The sequence below is a fragment of the Ammodytes marinus genome (genome assembly GCF_949987685.1).
Source record: "Ammodytes marinus genome assembly, chromosome: 8".
NCBI lineage: Eukaryota > Metazoa > Chordata > Actinopteri > Uranoscopiformes > Ammodytidae > Ammodytes > Ammodytes marinus.
Window position 1 is genome coordinate 13,689,324 of NC_137212.1, and position 19,680 is coordinate 13,709,003.

A 19,680-nucleotide genomic window follows, 5' to 3' on the forward strand; every position below is an offset into this window, starting at 1 on the left:
CAGTTTTGATCGCATTTGCTACTGAAATTGATCACGTGCGATGATGAATACGAACCCATTAGCACTCGTGCGACAGCTTGCTAATGAGGAGAGGCTGTCTTTGAAACACAGAGGAGAGATGCACAACACTGCTTAGAGGGCTCTACATTAACACTGCGGGTAAATGAGTCTTAGGCAAGTAAGTTATTGAGTCCACCCTCCACTTTGGCTGGTGTCCTCGGGATCTGTGCTCGTGCAGCGATTCTAGGTATAAAAACTTCACCAACGGCAATTACCGGAAGGAGACGGCACATTACCGCAGTTAAGTTAGCTCGTGTACAAACAGAACATTTCCTGTGCGCCTTCACATTAAAAGCCTGTTATTAGCCAAACGTGAGTTGACTTTTATTTTGAAGCCGGTAAGAACAGGAAGTTAGCGCTTTTTTCTAGCTTGAAAGGCAACTCATTCAGCTGCAGAGAGCAGTCAACAGTAGCCTAGTCTATTTACAAAGTTTTAAATAAGCCACTGAAAAGCTACTCCCAACACATTCACAACAACCTATTTAATTTATCCTGAATTGTACCAATATTTATACTTATTTATTTAATAGGCTATGTTTAATGTTTTAAAGTTTGGTTTTAATTAACAGAAGGACATTATAATAATAATTCTGAATCAGCAAAAAATTGCAATTGGCAGGTTAGATTCTTTTTTCTAAATTGCAATCAGTGCACCCCTATTCATTCTTCTACAATTATTACTGCACACACTAGGATATCATATTAATTGTGAATCTCAAATGAGACCAGGATGACATGCTCAAAGGTAATTAGAGCAAAATGCAAGGGTTAAGGTTATGCAAGTTTTCAATCATAGCCTACTTTGTGTGCTACCAAATTTATTTTTGTGCTACTGAATTTTTTTGCTTGCTAGCACCAGTGCTACCACCTGAAAAAATAAGCGTACAGCCCTGGGCTTTGGGGTAGTGCACACTGTCCTGTGTTGCTTCAAATACATTACTGATCATTTAGGCCTTCTTAAGTTTCCAAAAGGCAAAGTCACAAGAATGATAATGATAGATGCAATGATATTTTGAGAAACCGGTTGAGTTCATCGAGTGATTGACACAGTGTGACATACTGCAGCATAAAAAACTATTTGAAGAATTATTTCTTAAATGCAATTTTGAATGTGTAATCTTGATTTTTTTATGCCCCTGTAAAACACGTTGAATGGCCTTGTGCCTGAATTGTGCTATATAAATAAACTTGCCTTAATGTCACTCCCTTTACCAGGACATTTGACCGATCGTCATTAGCAATAGCAGAGTTTGTTGTTAAGTCAAGGCCAAGTATGAAGCCTTCTGAAAATAATAGAGTTTGAATATCTACTGTTCTATTACAACAGGATACAACTGATGAAGACCATATGATATGGCCAAAAGCTCCAAAACTAGCAAAGTAGTGGCCCTTGATTTGAGATTATCAACTTTTGTTGACATTGTAAAGAATCTAGCTGTCCTGCCTGGTCCCAGCAACGTTGTTGTCCTCTACGAATAAGTGATCCTCGTAGCGCACTGAGAAGCCCAGAGGAAAGCCCAAGAATCAAGAGGCTTAGCCCTAGGCCGGCATTTATTTCAGTGTAAACACAGAAAAAAAGTGGCGGTTCATTCACACTAAAGGTTAACGATATGGTTTGTGAGGACATTCCGGAGAAGGTCAAAAAAGGTGAAATCCAAATAAGCTTTAGGGTGTTTGATGGGTGGCCCCTTTCTACTTTAACAATACGATGGCTGAGAACATATTCAAAGCTCTGACAAGAATGCCTTCTGTCAATAAAGCGATGTTTTTATTTATACTCCTTAGTTTGGTGTCCTTAACAAAACTACCGAACGTGGCCTGAAAAGAGACACACAAAGTGTTTATGACACAAGGGCAGTTGTGCGGGTCACCTCTATCTATCAGCTAAAAGGGACCAGTCAGGAGGAAACAGGGAGTTCAGGAGACAGGGACACAAACTCTGTCTCTTCTTGGTTGGCGTCAACTTTTATCAGTAGAACACATGGCTGTCTACTGATAAACGCTTCTGAAAAGGGGTGCGGGCGATCCTTACGACAGTTAGGGCTCTTCAGTAGAGCATGCTCTTGATGTTGGAGGAAGTGCCTTCAAGAAATACATTACCAAACGTGGACCTCATTTATGTTATGACAACAAACATAGCTTTTGAGTGGAAAATCCAAAGCAAATGGTTCATAGAATCAACTACAGGTTAACTATATTAACTGAAGCATCTTTTTTAAAGTGAAGTCAAAGGTAAAGGTTGACTTAAACTGGACATAAGCTGTTTACTGGTTTGACCTTTCTTTTGTCGTTCTTGTTGGTCAGTTGGATGCAATTTCAAATCCACTTTGCCTGGTTACAAGTCTATATCCCTTCATTGTGAAAAAAGCCATAGTTACCAATATTTTTGTTCCATATCTGTAAGCCCCATCCCCTAATATTTATCTACATTTTTTGTTTTGATAGAAAGCAGCAGTTTCCTCTCTGTCGCCGTTACAGCTGCACAGAACCAGCATGGCTCAAGCTCAGGGTTACACGGCCACCTGCCTGCAAGTGCGTCAGTGTGTCATGTGCGGACTGTTTCCTCGCATTGTGCTGCTGCTCACTGGCAGCCTCCACATTGTTAATTGCTTAATGTGTCATCACTCGGGGGACCACATGTGAGTAAGTAAGACTTGCTCAACTAAAACTAGCTGTGTAGTTCCTGTAGCCTTTACAAAGCATATGAGAGGTAAGTTGACCGACCATCTATATTAATAGGTCATGTCCTAGCAAGTCTTTTAGTGTGATAAATATAATGGTACGGGTCATAGGCCTTTTTCATAGCAGACCATTCTAGTAGGAGAAGCACAGGGACAGGGAGTATTAGCCTTTGCATTGTTGAGATGTCCAGGCTGCAAATGTACTGTTTTAGTTCACTCACATTACTCATAGAATTGTTTTTGGCCACTGCAGGCAACTGTTTTCTGCAAAAAAGCTCCATAAACTTGCTGTACACCACCTGGCCAGCACCATATCCCCACATCTCCCTCAGAGAGAGACAGTCAAGAGAGTGAATATTAGATGGACATACATTTTCGAGTTGGTAAGACAACTGCCATAGCAGTCGTAAACAATTCCATCCAGCCATGTATTCCTGATGAATGACTATGAGGGTTTTAGAGAATATCTTGAATGGTAATGATAACTAGTAAATCCCGCAGAGATTTTAAAAGTACGGGCCCCCCCGGTGCTGTCCGCCAGCCCTGCATTGGCGGCGCCCCACCCGTCGGACCGGCTCAACCACTTCTTCGAACCGCCGATGCGCGCTTTCCAAACTCGAGTCCCAAGTTGTGGCCAATTGAAGGTTGCAATTGTGGCAAATCTGCAGAAATATGGCCGCTCTTGCGAATATGTTTTCGTTAAGGACGGCCATGTTTTTTGAGCTATCTAGCTAAAACTTTATACACATGTGTATGTTGGTCCCCTTATGATGTGTACACAATTTGGTGATGATAGGTTGGAAATCCACGAAGAAGATGTCACTTGACTGTAATTCCGGTCATGCAAATTAGGGAAGAAAAACAAAATCATGGCTGACCCCTAATGGTCCAAGAGGCTTTATTATAGAGCACCAGGAGCTATAGCCTACATGTGTAAGAAATTTCAACTTAATAAGAGTCAGGGGGCGAGGGGCATGGCCTGTCAAACATTGCATTTTTGAATTATTGTTTTAGCATTTGTGGCGCTCCCTATGGGTTAATCTCGATGAGTTTTGAAGGACATGCTACCTCATGTCTTCTGCAAATATCCAGCAAGTGTTATGATGATAGGACCTATTGTCAATGAGTTATGGCCAAATTGCTAATAAGCCTCGCCCCTGCGTAAATGTTTTGGTCAATGGCGGCCATGTTTTTCAAGCTATCCCCTACTATTCTTTTATGGACATGTGTGTTGTAGTCCCCCGAGGCTTCGTGAGCAATTTGGTGTTGATACAGTAACATTTGAGAAAGTTGTGGTTAAAACCCTGTTTTTCAGTTTATGCTATTAGCGGAACATATTCCCAGACCGACTTATATGGTCCCAGAGGCTTTTTTGTAGAGCACCCTAACGTACTAGCCTGGCGCTACCAGACCATCGTACTTCATTTCATTTGTACAGAAGGTCTGGAAGTGCTGTATTTGGCAAACGTTAACTCACTTGGAGGCGGGTGTCTGTTGAAGTTTAAAACTATTGGATCTGCTCAGTGCCACTCTGGATCTGCCAACCAATCGCATAACGTTTGGTCGTGAGCCGGCTTCTGACGGTGCGTCCAGGGAACTCGGAAATTTCCGACTTCACTACATATTGTAGTCTATGGATCTACCGGTACCTGGCAACGGTAACTTGTTAGAGCCTAACGTTTAGTTATTTGGATGAGAAAGGTTGTAGGCGTCCATACTTTCCCGAGCAGATGCACTGGAACACAGACAGGTCGGAACTCGGAACTACCAAGTCGGAAATGTCCGAGTTCCGAGCGTAAGGGAACGCAGCATTCAACTGAAACTGGAGCGTGACTTCGACCCGTCGTTCTCAGCCACTTCCTCTGTTCGCTGATTGGATACTTAGAAATATGTTCGGAAGAATCTCACTAATACGCCCCACCACCAGACTGACTACTGAAGGGAAAATGAAATTTGGGCGGAAGTAGGTAGGCGGGCGGAGCCAGGCTACTAACGTACACCTTTGTGATAAATTTCAAGCGAATCGGACTTACGGTGTGCGGGGCGTGGCCTCTCAAAGTTTTTTCAGTCGGGACTTCATAACAGCGCTAAAATCAAAAAACTGTATAATAGCACACCCCGTGTGATGTAGTGTAGAGCTAAAAATACGGATTTCAGACCAGAAAGCATGTCACACATTTATTTAAAACCTCTTAAAAAGTATGTAAATGAATTACTGTCAAAATGCATTACAACAAAAACATAGCAGTCAACATAAATATACTGTACATTACAACAGCTAGACAACAGTGCAAATGTACAATGCAACCAATGCTGGATGTAAGACGTTACAATTCAAGTTGTTGGACGGTAGCATTAATATACTATATATTTTTTTATAATAGCACTTGCCTTACGATTAATGTGAAGATCTGTGTCTTTCTTGTAAACATTTACTGGCACACAAGCAAACTAAGCAAAGAGCAGCTAATGGGAAATGCGATAACATTTTATATTTGAAGCAAAGCTCGTACAATAATTTATTTATGTGGACGGATATTTTCCAGCGCCGTCAAAAATCAAAACTACTATGTAGTGAAATTCAGGAGAATATAGATTTGTGGAATCAAGATGTGTCTGTTTATCCCTACTGATGTGAGGAAAATGCAAAGGAATGCGCTCAAGTTAGAACAATCAGTAAACCAGAGAGCCAGCATATAAAGAAAGGTGATCATAGTCGTTCTCTTGTACTGCAACAAAGTAGAGTTTAGTACTTCCAAATTAGAATACTTGCATCTTCCTAAACATACATTTTGTCATGGCCGTATTAAGGTGTGCCTAAAACTATCACCTGGGTGTTGTGATTATTGTCCGACCTCATATCATGTTACAGAAAAAAAGTCTGTGCTGCTGAGGCAGAAGAGGGGGGAAAAATGACAAGCCACAATCCCTCACATTGTTCGAGCACCTCCTCCTCCTCCTGCCGCCGCAGATCCTCGACCGTCTCTGTTGCCCTGACCCGGATCACAACCTGGGGGGATGATGTTACAGGAAGCCCGATGCTCCCGGTGAGATAACGCTACCCCCATGGTGACAGCCCCCTCTTCACCTCCTCTTTGACTGGCTGCCTGAAGGAGGGAGGGATGGGGGGTAGGAGTAGGAGTAGGGGAGGTGGGAGGGGGGAGGGTTTCGAGAAGAACAGAAGTCAGAGGATGGTCAGATTTAAATTTAGCGATAATGAAAGAAAATTAAAGTTCCCACCCTGACATGATAAAAAAAAAAAAAAAAGAAGAATAATCAATGTAGCAACGCTAATTCAGAAGCAACATATAATGCTTGTATTTATTTGGCTAGAGTTTTTAGTTATGGGGTTATGTTTGATTGTGAAAGTGATTCTTGGGAGTCCTACTAGTGCCGAGCAAATTAAGGTCAACGGGCATGCCGAAGTTGCAACAGTAAACGGTGCTGGAAACGAGAACTAGCCAGCTGGCAAGGTTTAGCCTGTTCCCATGCTACTTTGCATTGTTTCCACAACCAGCACAAGGCCCACACATGTCGCATAAAGGTAAAACGGAGAGGTGAAATAGGATAAGGAAAAGCAGCGAGAAAATGGATTTGAAACGGAGAAAAAGGAATTGCCATTTTAAATACCTTATTTCAAGCTGTATTCAGTGTGGATTCAATTTGTAAACTGCATTTTACAATTGATATTTAAACGCTCCTTGAATTCTTAAATCAGTTTGTGAATTAAATTATTGTTCTGTGCTTAAAACTGCATTTTAACATTTTAAATACTCTAACTTATTGGGGAATGAATTCATGTATTTTTACATGATGTATTAATTTACTGTTTTCAATGTACAATTAGTTATGATTAAAGAAATGCTATATTTTAATTTTAATGTCCATGTCCGGTGAGGTCCTCAACAGGAAGGTTTCCTCCAAACTACTGCTTGTTCATCACATTTTGGATGTTAGGACATTTGAACATGTCTTTGGCAGAGGGATGTTGGCTATGTGTAACTCATTCATCTTTTTACACAAGAAAAAAAAAGTTAAAATGTATTATCCTCTACCTACTTCCTGCTTCGTAAAAGATAAGGAATTTGGTTCTTGTTTATTTTTTCCTTTCTATTAAAATAATAAAAAAAAATCAAACCAAAGCAACAATCGTAAGAGATTATGCCGCACTTCCTGTACTTTCTCTAGCTGCATGGCGGCGACATACCAGGGATCTTTCATCGCATGAATTCAGCCTTGTTGACAGAACTCGGGTTGGATAATGCCTTTTTTCCCCCATCATCTCTACATGGCTCCCCTCTTTGTTTGCGCTGGCTGAGTGGGTGGTCAGCTACAACAACGTCTACTCTACTTTTCCCCAGCCAAAGGAGCGTCTCAGTCAGTCACAACGGATGTGTTTAGCAAAAGTGGGACTAAAGAATCCTGCCCCGGCGTGCAGTTGGCGTTCCCTTTCTGCAGCCAGACTCCACCAAGCAGCAGATATTAGGCATAATAACACTTGACAGTCAGCAGAAACTCCATTCAAGCGAAATTGAAAATACGATAGTGGCTTAAGAAAAAGAAACCTACAAGTTCTTTAAGCATGGCTGCGATCAAGTGACTTCCTTTATGAGTCGATAGCTATCGGACACTTGCCAGACCTCGAAAGTATAGCACACAGACGGACGCATGTGGTGGCTTGGACTGACCATTAGGACCTATTACAGGCTTTATGGTGAAGGCAGCCAGAGTAAGAGCCGGAAGGTAACCGCTCATCAAATGCAATTAAGATGCATGAGAGCATGGAGAGATGTTATCTTCAAACTAAGAGCACCAGAGGCCATCTTCCCCGCAGTGACTCCAGTTCTGTTTAAGATGTGAAGTGGACAGTAGATAATATGCGCGACTGCTTTGTTTTTCACATTGTTTGGCATCCGACCGGAACATTAATATCAGACACATGCTTCTGTGACAAAGAACTGTCAACTCATCCATGTGAAGAATCCGATCAGCCTTGTGCTTATTGTGCAAAACAAAACGGTAACACTTTATAATAACCATCCGTTGTAACTCGTTAATAGATCATTAGTAAACTCTTAATTAATGATTATTAATGATTTGTTAAGTGTTTGTTAGCAGTTTGTTAAGGATTTATAACAATGGTAGATAGTTAATAGCTTAATAATTGAATCAGTTCATCTGGGACGAGGCTGAAATAGGCTCTAGACTATACACAGTGCATGGGCAACTGAGGGCAGCCCCATTTTCAAATATTTTTAAATAAACTCAATACACACTGTGCATGCCATGGACTTGAACGTGACGTGATCAGTTAATCTCGGATTACCTCCCAGATGAACTGATTCAATTATTAAGCTATTAACTATCTACCATTGTTATAAATCCTTAACAAACTGCTAACAAACACTTAACAAATCATTAATAATCATTAATTAAGAGTTTACTAATGATCTATTAACGAGTTACAACGGATAGTTATTATAAAGTGTTACCAACAAAACAAAAGATGCAATACAATCATGCTCACCTGACTAGTGGTGCTCTTTGGGTAGTTTCGGCACGATTGTAAAAGGAGAAAGTAAAAAAGAAAAGGATGAATGAAAATTTGAGCATCGCACAAACACAGTGAGGAAAAAGCTCTGACACACAGTGATCAGATTTTGTTACAGCGTTCTAGATAAAACCACCTAAGGCCCTATGTGCAACACAAGGTGTGAGCTCAAGTGTAACTGGAGCATGATTTTTTTCATCCTTTACAGTAAATTCAACTTTGGTCAACGTTATTGGGAGTTTTTAAAACAACTAGGGTTGACAATTCTGGTAACAACTTTTACGTACGGAGCAGGAGAATGAAAGTATTTGTTGGATGTAAAATGGGTGAGAGGGAAAGACAACAGTCAGAGCAGGATATTATTGCGAAGCTGAAACTTGTGAGTGCAAAAGAAAAACTGCCCAGACAAACAGTTACGACTTCATGTCAGATTTATGATGTACTAGTACACTGTTCAGTTCTGGCCATGGCAGAGTGATACAGGCAGATACCAGTCAACCAAAGTCCACTCCACCGTATGGTATCTGCTACTGTTCCATGTCTACATTTAGTTTCAGCTGATTGCTACGACTGTAATGTCATTTTCTGTGATGCCAGATTTGACCGTTATTACCCACACCTAATGATGGTGGACATTGTCAATATGGAAGTTGGAAAATTATGCATGGACTAACTAAAAAGGTTCCAGTAAGGTTGCTTAATATGTCTACTGCTTAGTTCATTTTGAATCACGACCCAGTGTTTCTAAGTCAACTGCATTTGCTGAAAAGTACTGGACCTCCAAATCAATGCTGGTCATCTTTCAAAGATGATGATTGAACACACAAAGTAAACAACTGCCAACACTGCCTGGCGGCCATTTGCTTACTTCCACTGTGTCGTCCCGAGGCAGAGCCTGGCCGGCTGCTCTGCTGCGGCTCCGACTGGGAAAACTGGGGAGCCAGAGTCAGCCCTCGAGCCCGCTGGCTGGATGTTGTGTCAGGTGTACGCGGAATCTTAGGGTGGCTTGTGAATCCAGGGCTAAAATCACCACTGATGACGAGGACAAAAACAGGAAGAAGAAGGAGGAGAAGAAGAAGAAGTAATAATTGATGAATTTTGCTTTGCAGGGATAACAAATAATATGGTAATTATAAACTAAATCATAATAAACACCATTATACAAGAAAGTGCCAGGACAAGTGACTAACAAACAATATCGGCTTATGGAAAATGTAAAAACATTAATTTTATAATTTTTTTCCTATTTTATCACTCAATGTATTAAGAAATATCCTGTTGTACACCTGCAAACTATTTTGAAAATAAAGACTTATTTAAAAAAAATTCAGGCACAGAAACCATGGCTGTGCTGAGTGCAGCCTTGCACAACCTCGCACAGCCCTTCATAACTGGCCTCTTTGACACCTGATAGCATCCCTTACACGTGTTTCAGTCAATACCCTCCATTTCCGGTGACAAATGGAATGGAGCTGGGTTATCTTATCGATACCTTTGTGTCCCTCCCCGACAGAGAGAGCCATTAGTTGTGTAATACACACCACACAGACTCTTCACATGCCGCCTAAATCCGTTTCACTACGCTTTATTATATTGTTTGTGAGTTGTAGTTATTTTTTAATCTAGAAATTGCAGGTTTTGATAGTAAAAAACACATTCAACATCATGAGTGATATGTTTAACATGCGAGGAAGCTACATGTTACAGGATCCGCTTGGAAAAGAGCAGTGACAATTGTTATTTTCTACTGACTATATGATCCTTAAGAAGTCTTACAGTAGATATACTTCTCACTAGTCCTACTCTAAAAATTGAATAACACACTAATATAATACTAGCAGGTATAATTTACAATTCATCAAAACTACACAATTCTATGCCGCTAACTTACATCTTTACATAAAATAGCACCAATTGGAAAAGGGACAATTTGTAGTAATGTGTGTGAGTCTGAGAAACAGGGTCACAATGGATAAATGGTGCTTCTGCTTCCAGTCACAATCTAATGTCCTTATCAGGCAGGAGCCTAAACGATCTACATTCTGTGAAGCAATCTTATACCATTATAGAGGGATGGATTTCAGTCAGCTCATTCTTGTATCTACTGACACTAGTCACACAGGCTTCGACATCCCAGACATCATCAGGTTTGCCTGAATGCTATAAACCGTTAGCTGTTTGCTCTATAAAAAAGTTCCATCAACTCTGTATTCTCAGCCGACTGGAGCAATACCCTGAAATGTGCACACATGTCGCAGAAATGTTGCTAAGATCCAGTTCGCCTGAATATCCCTAACTGTGCCCTGAAGTATCCTGTCAACATAAAAGTCTTCAAAAAGGGTTGAAACCTGGCTACTGTAGTCTGTGTTAAAGAGGTGTTTTGCATTCCTGGTGGCGGGGGGGTGGATGGAGGACAGATAACTGAAGTGGTTTACCGGGACTCATTACTCTTGGCGGGATTCAGGAGTCGAGTTGCTTTTGGGGTTAAAAGGAGAGGAGAAGCAGGGGAGCTTTGATTGAATGGGTCTCTTTGTGGGCACTGCTCGTTTAAACGCATGTCACAGTCTCACAGACCAGCTTGCCAATGCTGAGTCACCCATCGGTGTAGAGCGACATGCTCGCCGACTCTATCTCCTCAGGCACACAAATACACTGACACACATCTCAGGCTATTGACTGTTCATTTTTATTTGCATAACTCCCTAAAAGCCTGACTCTGGCTCAGACCCTTCTTTGAGCGAGGTAGAAACAAACAAATGACCACATGTACCAACAAGGGGAACAGTCAAAATACATACACTGTGTTCCAAATGATTATGCAAATTGGAATTAAGTGTCATAAACATTTAATCTTTTGTATTTAATTTAAACTCATTGATGGTATCGTGTCTCAGGGCGCTTTGGATCATTGAAATCAATCTCAGACACCTGTGATAATCGGTTTGCTAAGTAAGCCCAATCAAAGTTGTTTTGTTTCTTTTGTCTTTTCTAACCGCCTATACTGATTGGGTGTCAGTGTAAAACTGTATTTTAGCTAGTTGTGAATTAACTGTGTAAAATTGTTTCATGTAGCTGTATATTGATGTATTGTATTATGACTTGCCTTAGGACTACGGATGCGAATTAGCATTTATGCTAACTCCGGCATATTTACATTGATGCTCTGCTGACATGTTGATTAATATGCACTGTCCTAATCAAATAAAACTAATAATAATAATAATAAAAAAGAAAATCTACTTAACAAGGACGTTCCACATTATTAAGCAGGCCACAGGTTTCAAGCAATATGGGAAAGAAAAAGGATCTCTCTGCTGCCTAAAAGCGTCAAATAGTGCAATACCTTGGACAAGGTATGAAAACATTAGATATTTCACAAAAACTTAAGTGTGATCATCGTACTGTGAAGAGATTTGTGGCTGATTCAGAGCACAGACGGGTTCGTTCGGATAAAGGTAATATGAGGAAGGTTTCTGCCAGACAAATTCGGAATAGGAGAGCAGCTGCTAAAATGCCATCACAAAGCAGCAGACAGGTATTTGAAGCTTCTGGTGCCTCTGGAGTCCCGCAAACCTCAAGGTGTAGGATCCAGAAGTTTGGAGTTGTGCATAAACGTATTATTCAGCCACCCCTAAACAATGATCACAAGCTGAAACAGTTGCAGTGGGCTCAGGAATACATGAAGACTCATCTTCAAACAGTCTTGTTTACTGATGAGTGCCGTGCAACCCTGGATGGTCGGATGGATGGAGTAGTGGATGGTTGGTGAATGGCCACAATGTCCCAACAAGGCTGCGACGTCAGACAGGAGGTGGCGGAGTCATGTTTTGGGCCGGAATCATGGGGAGAGAGCTGGTTGGCACCTTCAGGGTCCCTGACGATGTGAAAATGACCTCGGCAAAGTATGAGTTTCTGACTGACCACTTTCTTCCGTGGTACAAAAAGAGTAGTAAAATCATCTTCATGCATGACAATGCACCATCTCATGCTGCAAAGAATACCTCTGTGTCATTGGCTGCTATGGGCATAAAAGGAGAGAACCTCATGGTGTGGCCCCTATCTTCACCTGACCTCAACCCTATTGAGAACCTTTGGAGTATCCTCAAGAAAAAGATCTATGAGGTTGGGAGGCAGTTCACATCAAAACAGCAGATATGGGAGGCTATTCTGGCATCCTGCAAAGATATTCAAGCAGAAACTCTCCAAAAACTCACAAGTTCAATGGATGCAAGAATTGTGAAGGTGATATCAAAGAAGGGGTCCTATGTTAACATGTAACTTGGCCTGTTAAGATGTTTTTGATTGAAATAGCTTTTGATTTCACTAAATATGACCTTCACATCCTGCAAATTCAACAAATGACCATTTTTATTTCTTTACAACCTATAAAATGTTTTGAAACTATGTTGTGCATAATAATTTGGAATGGTGCATTTTGAGTTTTTTATTTTTGAAAAAAATACCGTTATCATTTGGAGGTTTGTTCAATAAAATTTTAATCATACTTTAACGGTTGATGACTTGAAAATTATACTGACTGTCAATTGCATCGACTATTTAGGAAAATATGAGAAAAATATAATTTGCATAATAATTTGGAACGCAGTGTACATCATTGAAAAACTGCAGATTGTGTTATATTTGTGTTCAAACATGCCCATGTGTTTATTTTTAAGTCAAACAGAGAAGTATATACATATACATACACACATACAGTATATATACTGTATGTGTGGACATAACTGACATTTTTCAATTCCTAATATAATCCTCATCCTACCTAGGGGGCAAAACCCCCTTCTTTGGAAAACAGACATGGGCTGTTGTAAAAGGTTGTTCACCAGAAATGTTATCTAGGACCTTCAAGGATCACAACCTGGGTGGACAACCTGGTCAACTACCTGCTGGAAAGCTACAGGGGGCATAAATAGAAAATTGTAACCAAGGTTTAATGCAGCTAATAACAGCCCATGTCCCTAAAATCACTTTGCCCCCTGGGTATCCTCTTTTTTTTAAACATATACTCCCTGTACCATAACATAATAGAGCTGAAATTGACTTCTTCTAATACATGACAAATATATGTTATTTTTCTGTGGGAGCTTACATGCTTTTCATGGTAGCTAAGGGCTACTGTACAACATCTGTTGAGCACAAATGCAATGGGAATATACTTTATTTCTGAATCCCCACGCATTTTAAATAGTCTAAAGTGATGCCTCTCTGTGTTTAGTGCCCCAAGGTGTCAAACCAAAAACATTCTAAATCAATATACAGCAATCAAATGTAGCAACTTGCTGAGCTTGTCAAGAAACCTCAGTGTTTCAACTCAACTCAGCTCCATTATATGTGCAGTTAACATTTGTATATAGGTTTACCTGGCAGATTGTCCATTGTGTTCCTCCTGGGAACGTCCTTGTCTGGTTCTCCCTTCATACTGCCCATCCAGCTCTGACTCCATGGACAACCGGCCACACTCTGAGTCTGATTGTGTGCAATAAAGGAGAAGTAAATATTAGAGTTTCATCACCAGACCTTTCAAAGTGTACTACCTGGCTTTCAGACCTAAACTAAAGCCAAAACAAACCAATATAACAGGGCCGGCCCGTAACACATTTATTGACGCTTCTGAACACATGAGCACAAGCTGGTCTGACACGGTCCAAGCTGCATCATTTCATTCTTTTGAAATTGTACTGCTATTTTTAACGTATTTTAATTTGTATGCACTGCTCTAAAAATGTTTTTGTCACACAATGTTTGAAAAGCGGTTGGAAGGTACAGTAAATAACATGCACCCACCGATGCTGTGATGTAGGGAGTCAGCAGTGCTGGGCCGACTGCCGGAGCGCGTAGGAGGTCGGGAGTTGTGTCGGGAAGGAGGCAGGCTTCCTTCCTCGCTCTTTCGTCTACTCGGAGGGTATTCCCTGTCCCTGCTACCATCATTGCCAGATCGAAAGTCCCTACGTTGCAAACATTTTTTTATCTTAATGGTTTTACTGACTGACCTTTATCAATGCCCCCTTTCCCATGGTTATACAATACTATCAAATGCTTCTGAATCCCCTGAGATAATGACAAATATCGCAGATGCCCTTGATTCCGTCACAGAAATACCCGAATGCTTGCTAAATGCTATGCTACATGCCATGAATAGAATTGCCAATTACGAATTCATCAAAGTGAGGAACGTGAGGGAAATCCCTGTTATAATCATGTCTCTTTCTAATAAGAATATACATTATATAATAGAAACACAATGGTAAATATTTGAGGTGTCGTGGCGTACAAAGGATAAAAGAAGAACGCTGAGTTTAAAGGCAAGAACATGTCATGACATAAGGTCGAATGGCAGTGGCAGTTCATGCGTTGTGTCAAAGTGCTTTAACATGTGTTAAACTGATGCTACTGAGAATTTGAATATTACATCATCTGTTATTCAGTTATCACCTATTGTCTGCACTAGACAAACTGGTATTTTAGTTTCCATAACAATTAGGATCAGGGTCAAATATGCAATAGAAATAAACATTAACATTACCAGTGGTTCTAGTAAGGATGTTATGGAAGCATTGTATCAATTACTTGCTGTGAGTTTATGCTCCCTTTTCTCTGAGGCCAGGTCATGGGAAGGACACTGATCACTCATGGCCGTAATACCATTATCCATCTAAAATAATACTTGTTTTTTGTTCTATACATGAAGCAGTGTAGCTTACAGTTTGTATTGACACTTTCAATCCCACATGGGTCCAGTTCCAGTTTCCTCCTGCTGACTCATTCATTTACAAAAACAATTAAGTCAGGAGTTGTTGTGATTAACAACAAAGTGTGTAAGAACCCATTCTTTCTTTGACCCACTGCACTACTTTTAAAGGCTGTAGAAAATGGTTGTTGAACAAAGGGGGCCACAACAATCACTGTCAAAATGACATAAAGGTCCTACTACAAGCTGTAGTGCACAGGAACAAATAAAGTACCCTTGAGCAAGAGACTAAATCCTATCCTGCACGCTTCCTGTCACTCTGACACTCAGGCACTCTGGCTGTCTGACATTATGTATGTGTGTGAATGTGTGTGTGTGTGTGTGTGTGTGTGTGTGTGTGTGTGTGTGTGTGTGTGTGTGTGTGTGTGTGTGTGTGTGTGTGTGTGTTTATTTATTTATACTTACCCTCCATTGACATTTCGATGCGAACTTGGTGTGACTGGTCTTTGTAGGGGTTCATCAACACTGGGTTGCGGCAGTTGTGTTGACTTCCTCTTTACTTTTGCCATGTTGGTCATAATCTACACAAACCCATGCAAGCGCGACACACACACACACACACACACACACACACACACACACACACACACACACACACACACACACACACACACACACACACACACACACACACACACACACACACACACACACACAAACAAATTTCCATCTCTATAAATGTTTAATAAATGTCATGTATTTTGTGTTATTACTTGTTGCCATCTCTAAACAGCAGAGATAGTAATTCTCTACATGTGTCCAATATGTGTTATCTTAATGTGTCCAATGTCTCTTCCCTGTGCACATAGGGCAGTACAAATATTATCAGTGTTCCGTGTTACAAGTATCCCTTCCTTTATCTGCTACATCTTGAACTAGCACTGTGTAACCCATACAACCACCAAACCCTGAACATTGCGTACATGTAGCTGGCTCCTAGAAGTTGCAGAAACGTGCAGCCTTATTGTGACCAGTTTATGAGTCTGCTAAGGAAACATCCACATGGTGATTAAACTTTCTCTTTGTGAGGAGTAAAGTTAGTGTGTGCGTGTTTTGCTCTTACCCCCAGGTACTCAGTGGTGAGCAGACTCTCCCCAGACAGCTCCCTGGGCTGTGGTTGGAGAACATCCTCTACATCAGGCTCGGTGTCCATTAAATCCTCCTGTAGCGAGAAAATGAGAGTAAACCAGAACAAACATACATCATTTGTGTTTTATGGCTACCTGATGACAATTTAGTGTTTGTAGTTTTTTTTAACGGCCTAGATTAAGCGACAGTATGAAATAGAATAATTAAATAAACACCGACTGCTTCTTTCGTGAGAAGTCTCCCAATGTTAAACACCATTATAGAAAAGCTTATGTGGATTGCTGTCACATTGGTTACTTGGGGTGTTGCTTTATTTATTTGGCTTTATTTGAAATTGTTTACATTAACACTGATGGGACACCTACACACCAGGTTAAACACCGATGCACGGCTTGGCACATGCTTCACTGTACCAGTGTAGCTTGCACTGGTCTCCATATATACGGCCATGGTAAATGGATAGCAGCTACAAAAACAGCCACATCTGAGATCAGAAGCGATGGAATAATAATTCCCTCTCTGGGAATTCTTAAGAAACCCCAGCAGGAATAGGGGAAGAGACATGCTGCTCACATACATATCAACACACACCTCGGAGGCTCTGCCCAGTCCCACTTTAGCTTTCTACCATACGTAATCTTGATAACCCACTTCCCACAGAATTCAATCTGACAGGCCCAGCACGCACGCACACGCACGCACACACACACACACACACACACGCACGCACGCACGCACGCACGCACGCACACACACACACACACACACACACACACATTGCCATCTACATGTTTGGGAAGGGTGTAAAATAGGAGGTGTTCTTTTCTGGACATTGTTCTTCTCACCCTCCTTTTTCTTCCATTCCTCCTTTTTGTTCTTTTCATATATTACAGCATTGTGGACTTACATCATTTTCATCCTCTTCTTCTTCATCATCTGACTCTGGTCCCTCTTCATCAGCTTGGTGAAGCACAGACACAGCAACAGGATTAGATAAATCAGCACATGTGAAGAGTAAGTTATAAAATATAAAACTAGAGATTATGATTTATGAAAAGAAATAGAAAAAAAAAACATATGCAAAAGCTATCGAGACTGCTAACATTAACATTAGTTTTATTGGTTATGTTAAGTTATTAGACATCATTGTATTCTCAAATCTGCATTTACAATCAGTATATACTGTATATATATATTTCATTTCATTTAAACTTTATTTATACTCGAGAGATCAATTGAGGGGTGACCTTCATTTGCAATGATGTTTAGTCAAACAAATACAAAGGAAAAATAACAATACATACAGTACACAATATAGGGGAGAACGGGGGAATCACCGTGAGCCACCCCCTGTATCTAGGCAACGGAAAACATTTTTGGTCATGTGAGATATATGTTTTCAAGCCCCTCTCATTTCCCTATGGCCCTGAAAGAGAGGACCTCATGGTGCTGTGGTAAGCATGTTTTTTTCACCAACATAGGTATTTTGCATGTAAAAGTAAATGTTCTTGCTGTCAACTTAATCAAGCAAATGCATTCACGTAGAAAAACTTCTATCATACGTGTTGATGAACTATCAACATCTAAAAACCATGTGATGAAATTAGCTAAAGATTAGCCTGAAATGAAAGAGAGGTAGTTTTTTCTCAAATTGTGGTGGTGGGGGAAAGTGAGCCAAATGCTGTGGGGGAAAGTGAGGCACTGTCTCACTTTCCCCCACCATGAGGCACAAGTTAAGTTTAGTCTTAAACATATTTTAATGTAATATTACATAACATATGTTTTATTTTAATGTCATACACATTGTAGAAAAGCCATCATGCCAAGGAAATACACCAGGAAGACGACCTGGGGCAACCACACGGAAAGAGCACCTTCTCATCTTTCCCTGTAACCGTCAAGGCTGGAATGTAGAGTAGGCCTAGTTGTAGAGTATGACAGGCTGATGTTATAATCCAGTTGGGTCTTCTCCTGTGTTCTGAGTCCCAGGCTGTTCTCGCTGGTTCTGATTTTCCTATGCTTTGACCCCCAGACACAAGCTGGCTCTAAGGGTCCTGTGTTCTGACCCCCAGACTGTGTTCTAATCTAACTGGTTCTATCTTTCATTTGAATCTTATTAAAACCTTTTGAATTATAATATGTTGTATTTGATTTTGTTCAGAGTTACTTTCAAGTGTTTAGAACATTTGCTTTGCTTAATTGACCAAACCCCATCATTATTTTACTAGTCTGACATTAGTTCTGGAATGTGTGGCTAGCTTTCAGGATTCTAACTGTTACAATATGTGTTGTTATGGTAGTTTCAGAGTGGAAAAAGCAAGTGGATCAGTTTACCCACAGCTGGTTCACTTAACCCCCTTGATTTTTCTGGTCTGTCTCAGTTTACCCCACAGCTCGGATAAAGTGAGCCACATGACAACTTTTTTTAAAACAATCATATTTTCACTGCCCTTTGTCTTGAACAAATTCTGCTAATGCCCATTTCTAGGAAACATCCTGAATTAATGGGAAATGTGTAAATTTGAGTGATAAATCATTTTAGCTCGCTTGGAGGGGAGCAAATGTAAAAAGTGGCTCAGATTACCCCGTTCTCCCCTACATTGAAAATGCATCAAATACACAACAAATTGATAAAGAGACAAAACAATTGAAACATTTAGACAGCATTTAGACTGAATTCACAAGGTGGAACATGTCTATTGTACCGGTAAATTTGACTTCACCAACCTGAGTTCAGCTGTTTAATGATAAACTCAATCTGCCTGTTGAGGTCGGGGTTCTCCTCCTTGCTGTAGCAGCGGAGAATCTCCTCCACGCTCTACACATGTGTGAGGGAAACACGTGATGTCATGTTTTGTAATTGTGTTAACAACGATTGCTGATGTCTGAGGAATCTGCTTAAACATGATATGTGTTGGACAGGACGGATCCAAACTCTCCTGCAGCTCTAAATGTCCTCGCATTTGAGCCAATGTGGAGCACTGACACAAATACAACCAGCCAGCTCATCAGTCTCTGAGTGCAGTGACTGAGTCATATGTCTTTGCACACCTGTTGTTTCCCCCCTCCAAACACTGGTTGTTGGGTGACATAAAGACACCAATGCAGAGCAAAAAAACATACACACACATTGTGTCTGTTTCCTTTGGAGCAGGTGAAGACATTTGTGCTATCTCACCATCTCTTTGGCTTCCTGCCTCACAGAGGGAATACACAGGATGCTGTACAGGGCTCCATTCACATATGGCCGAATCTGAGGAAAGCAACGTGACACACACAAACACAAACACAGCCTCTATCTTTATCTCAGATACAAAAAGGAAAGAAAGAATGCGTATGCAGAAGTTCCAAATACCAGGATATTTTTTTTTATAGACATGCAGTAGGTCATAGCTGCAGGTAAGCGATACAAATAAACCAGCTTGATCACAAGACTTTGTTTCTCAAAAGTTGCTGGAACGCCGTTTAACTCATCAAGCAGCATGTGTATTAAAGTTTTAGTTAAGCGCTGAAAATCGATGTCCCTATAGTAT

At 40.7% G+C, this 19,680-nt stretch overlaps 1 protein-coding gene across 3 annotated transcripts in view; it reads right to left on the minus strand.

Annotated features, from left to right (window-relative positions):
- Nucleotides 1–4,965: 4,965 nt before the first annotated feature.
- The window catches only part of armc9 (armadillo repeat containing 9), a 28,353-nt gene continuing 13,638 nt past the window's right edge, over nucleotides 4,966–19,680 (minus strand). For 2 of the 3 annotated variants that reach the window (XM_080033146.1, XM_080033144.1), the window contains 9 exons: nucleotides 19,326–19,400; nucleotides 18,875–18,965; nucleotides 17,055–17,107; nucleotides 16,122–16,220; nucleotides 15,464–15,579; nucleotides 14,095–14,255; nucleotides 13,671–13,776; nucleotides 9,161–9,324; nucleotides 4,966–5,848 (listed from right to left, as the gene is read on the minus strand). In XM_080033146.1, coding sequence (XP_079889272.1) covers nucleotides 5,826–5,848; nucleotides 9,161–9,324; nucleotides 13,671–13,776; nucleotides 14,095–14,255; nucleotides 15,464–15,579; nucleotides 16,122–16,220; nucleotides 17,055–17,107; nucleotides 18,875–18,965; nucleotides 19,326–19,400 — 888 coding nt within the window. In that variant the 3' untranslated portion in view covers nucleotides 4,966–5,825. Of the gene's footprint in view, nucleotides 5,849–8,268; nucleotides 8,284–9,160; nucleotides 9,325–13,670; nucleotides 13,777–14,094; nucleotides 14,256–15,463; nucleotides 15,580–16,121; nucleotides 16,221–17,054; nucleotides 17,108–18,874; nucleotides 18,966–19,325; nucleotides 19,401–19,680 lie in introns of all 3 variants that reach the window. The other variant, XM_080033145.1, reaches the window with a different exon arrangement.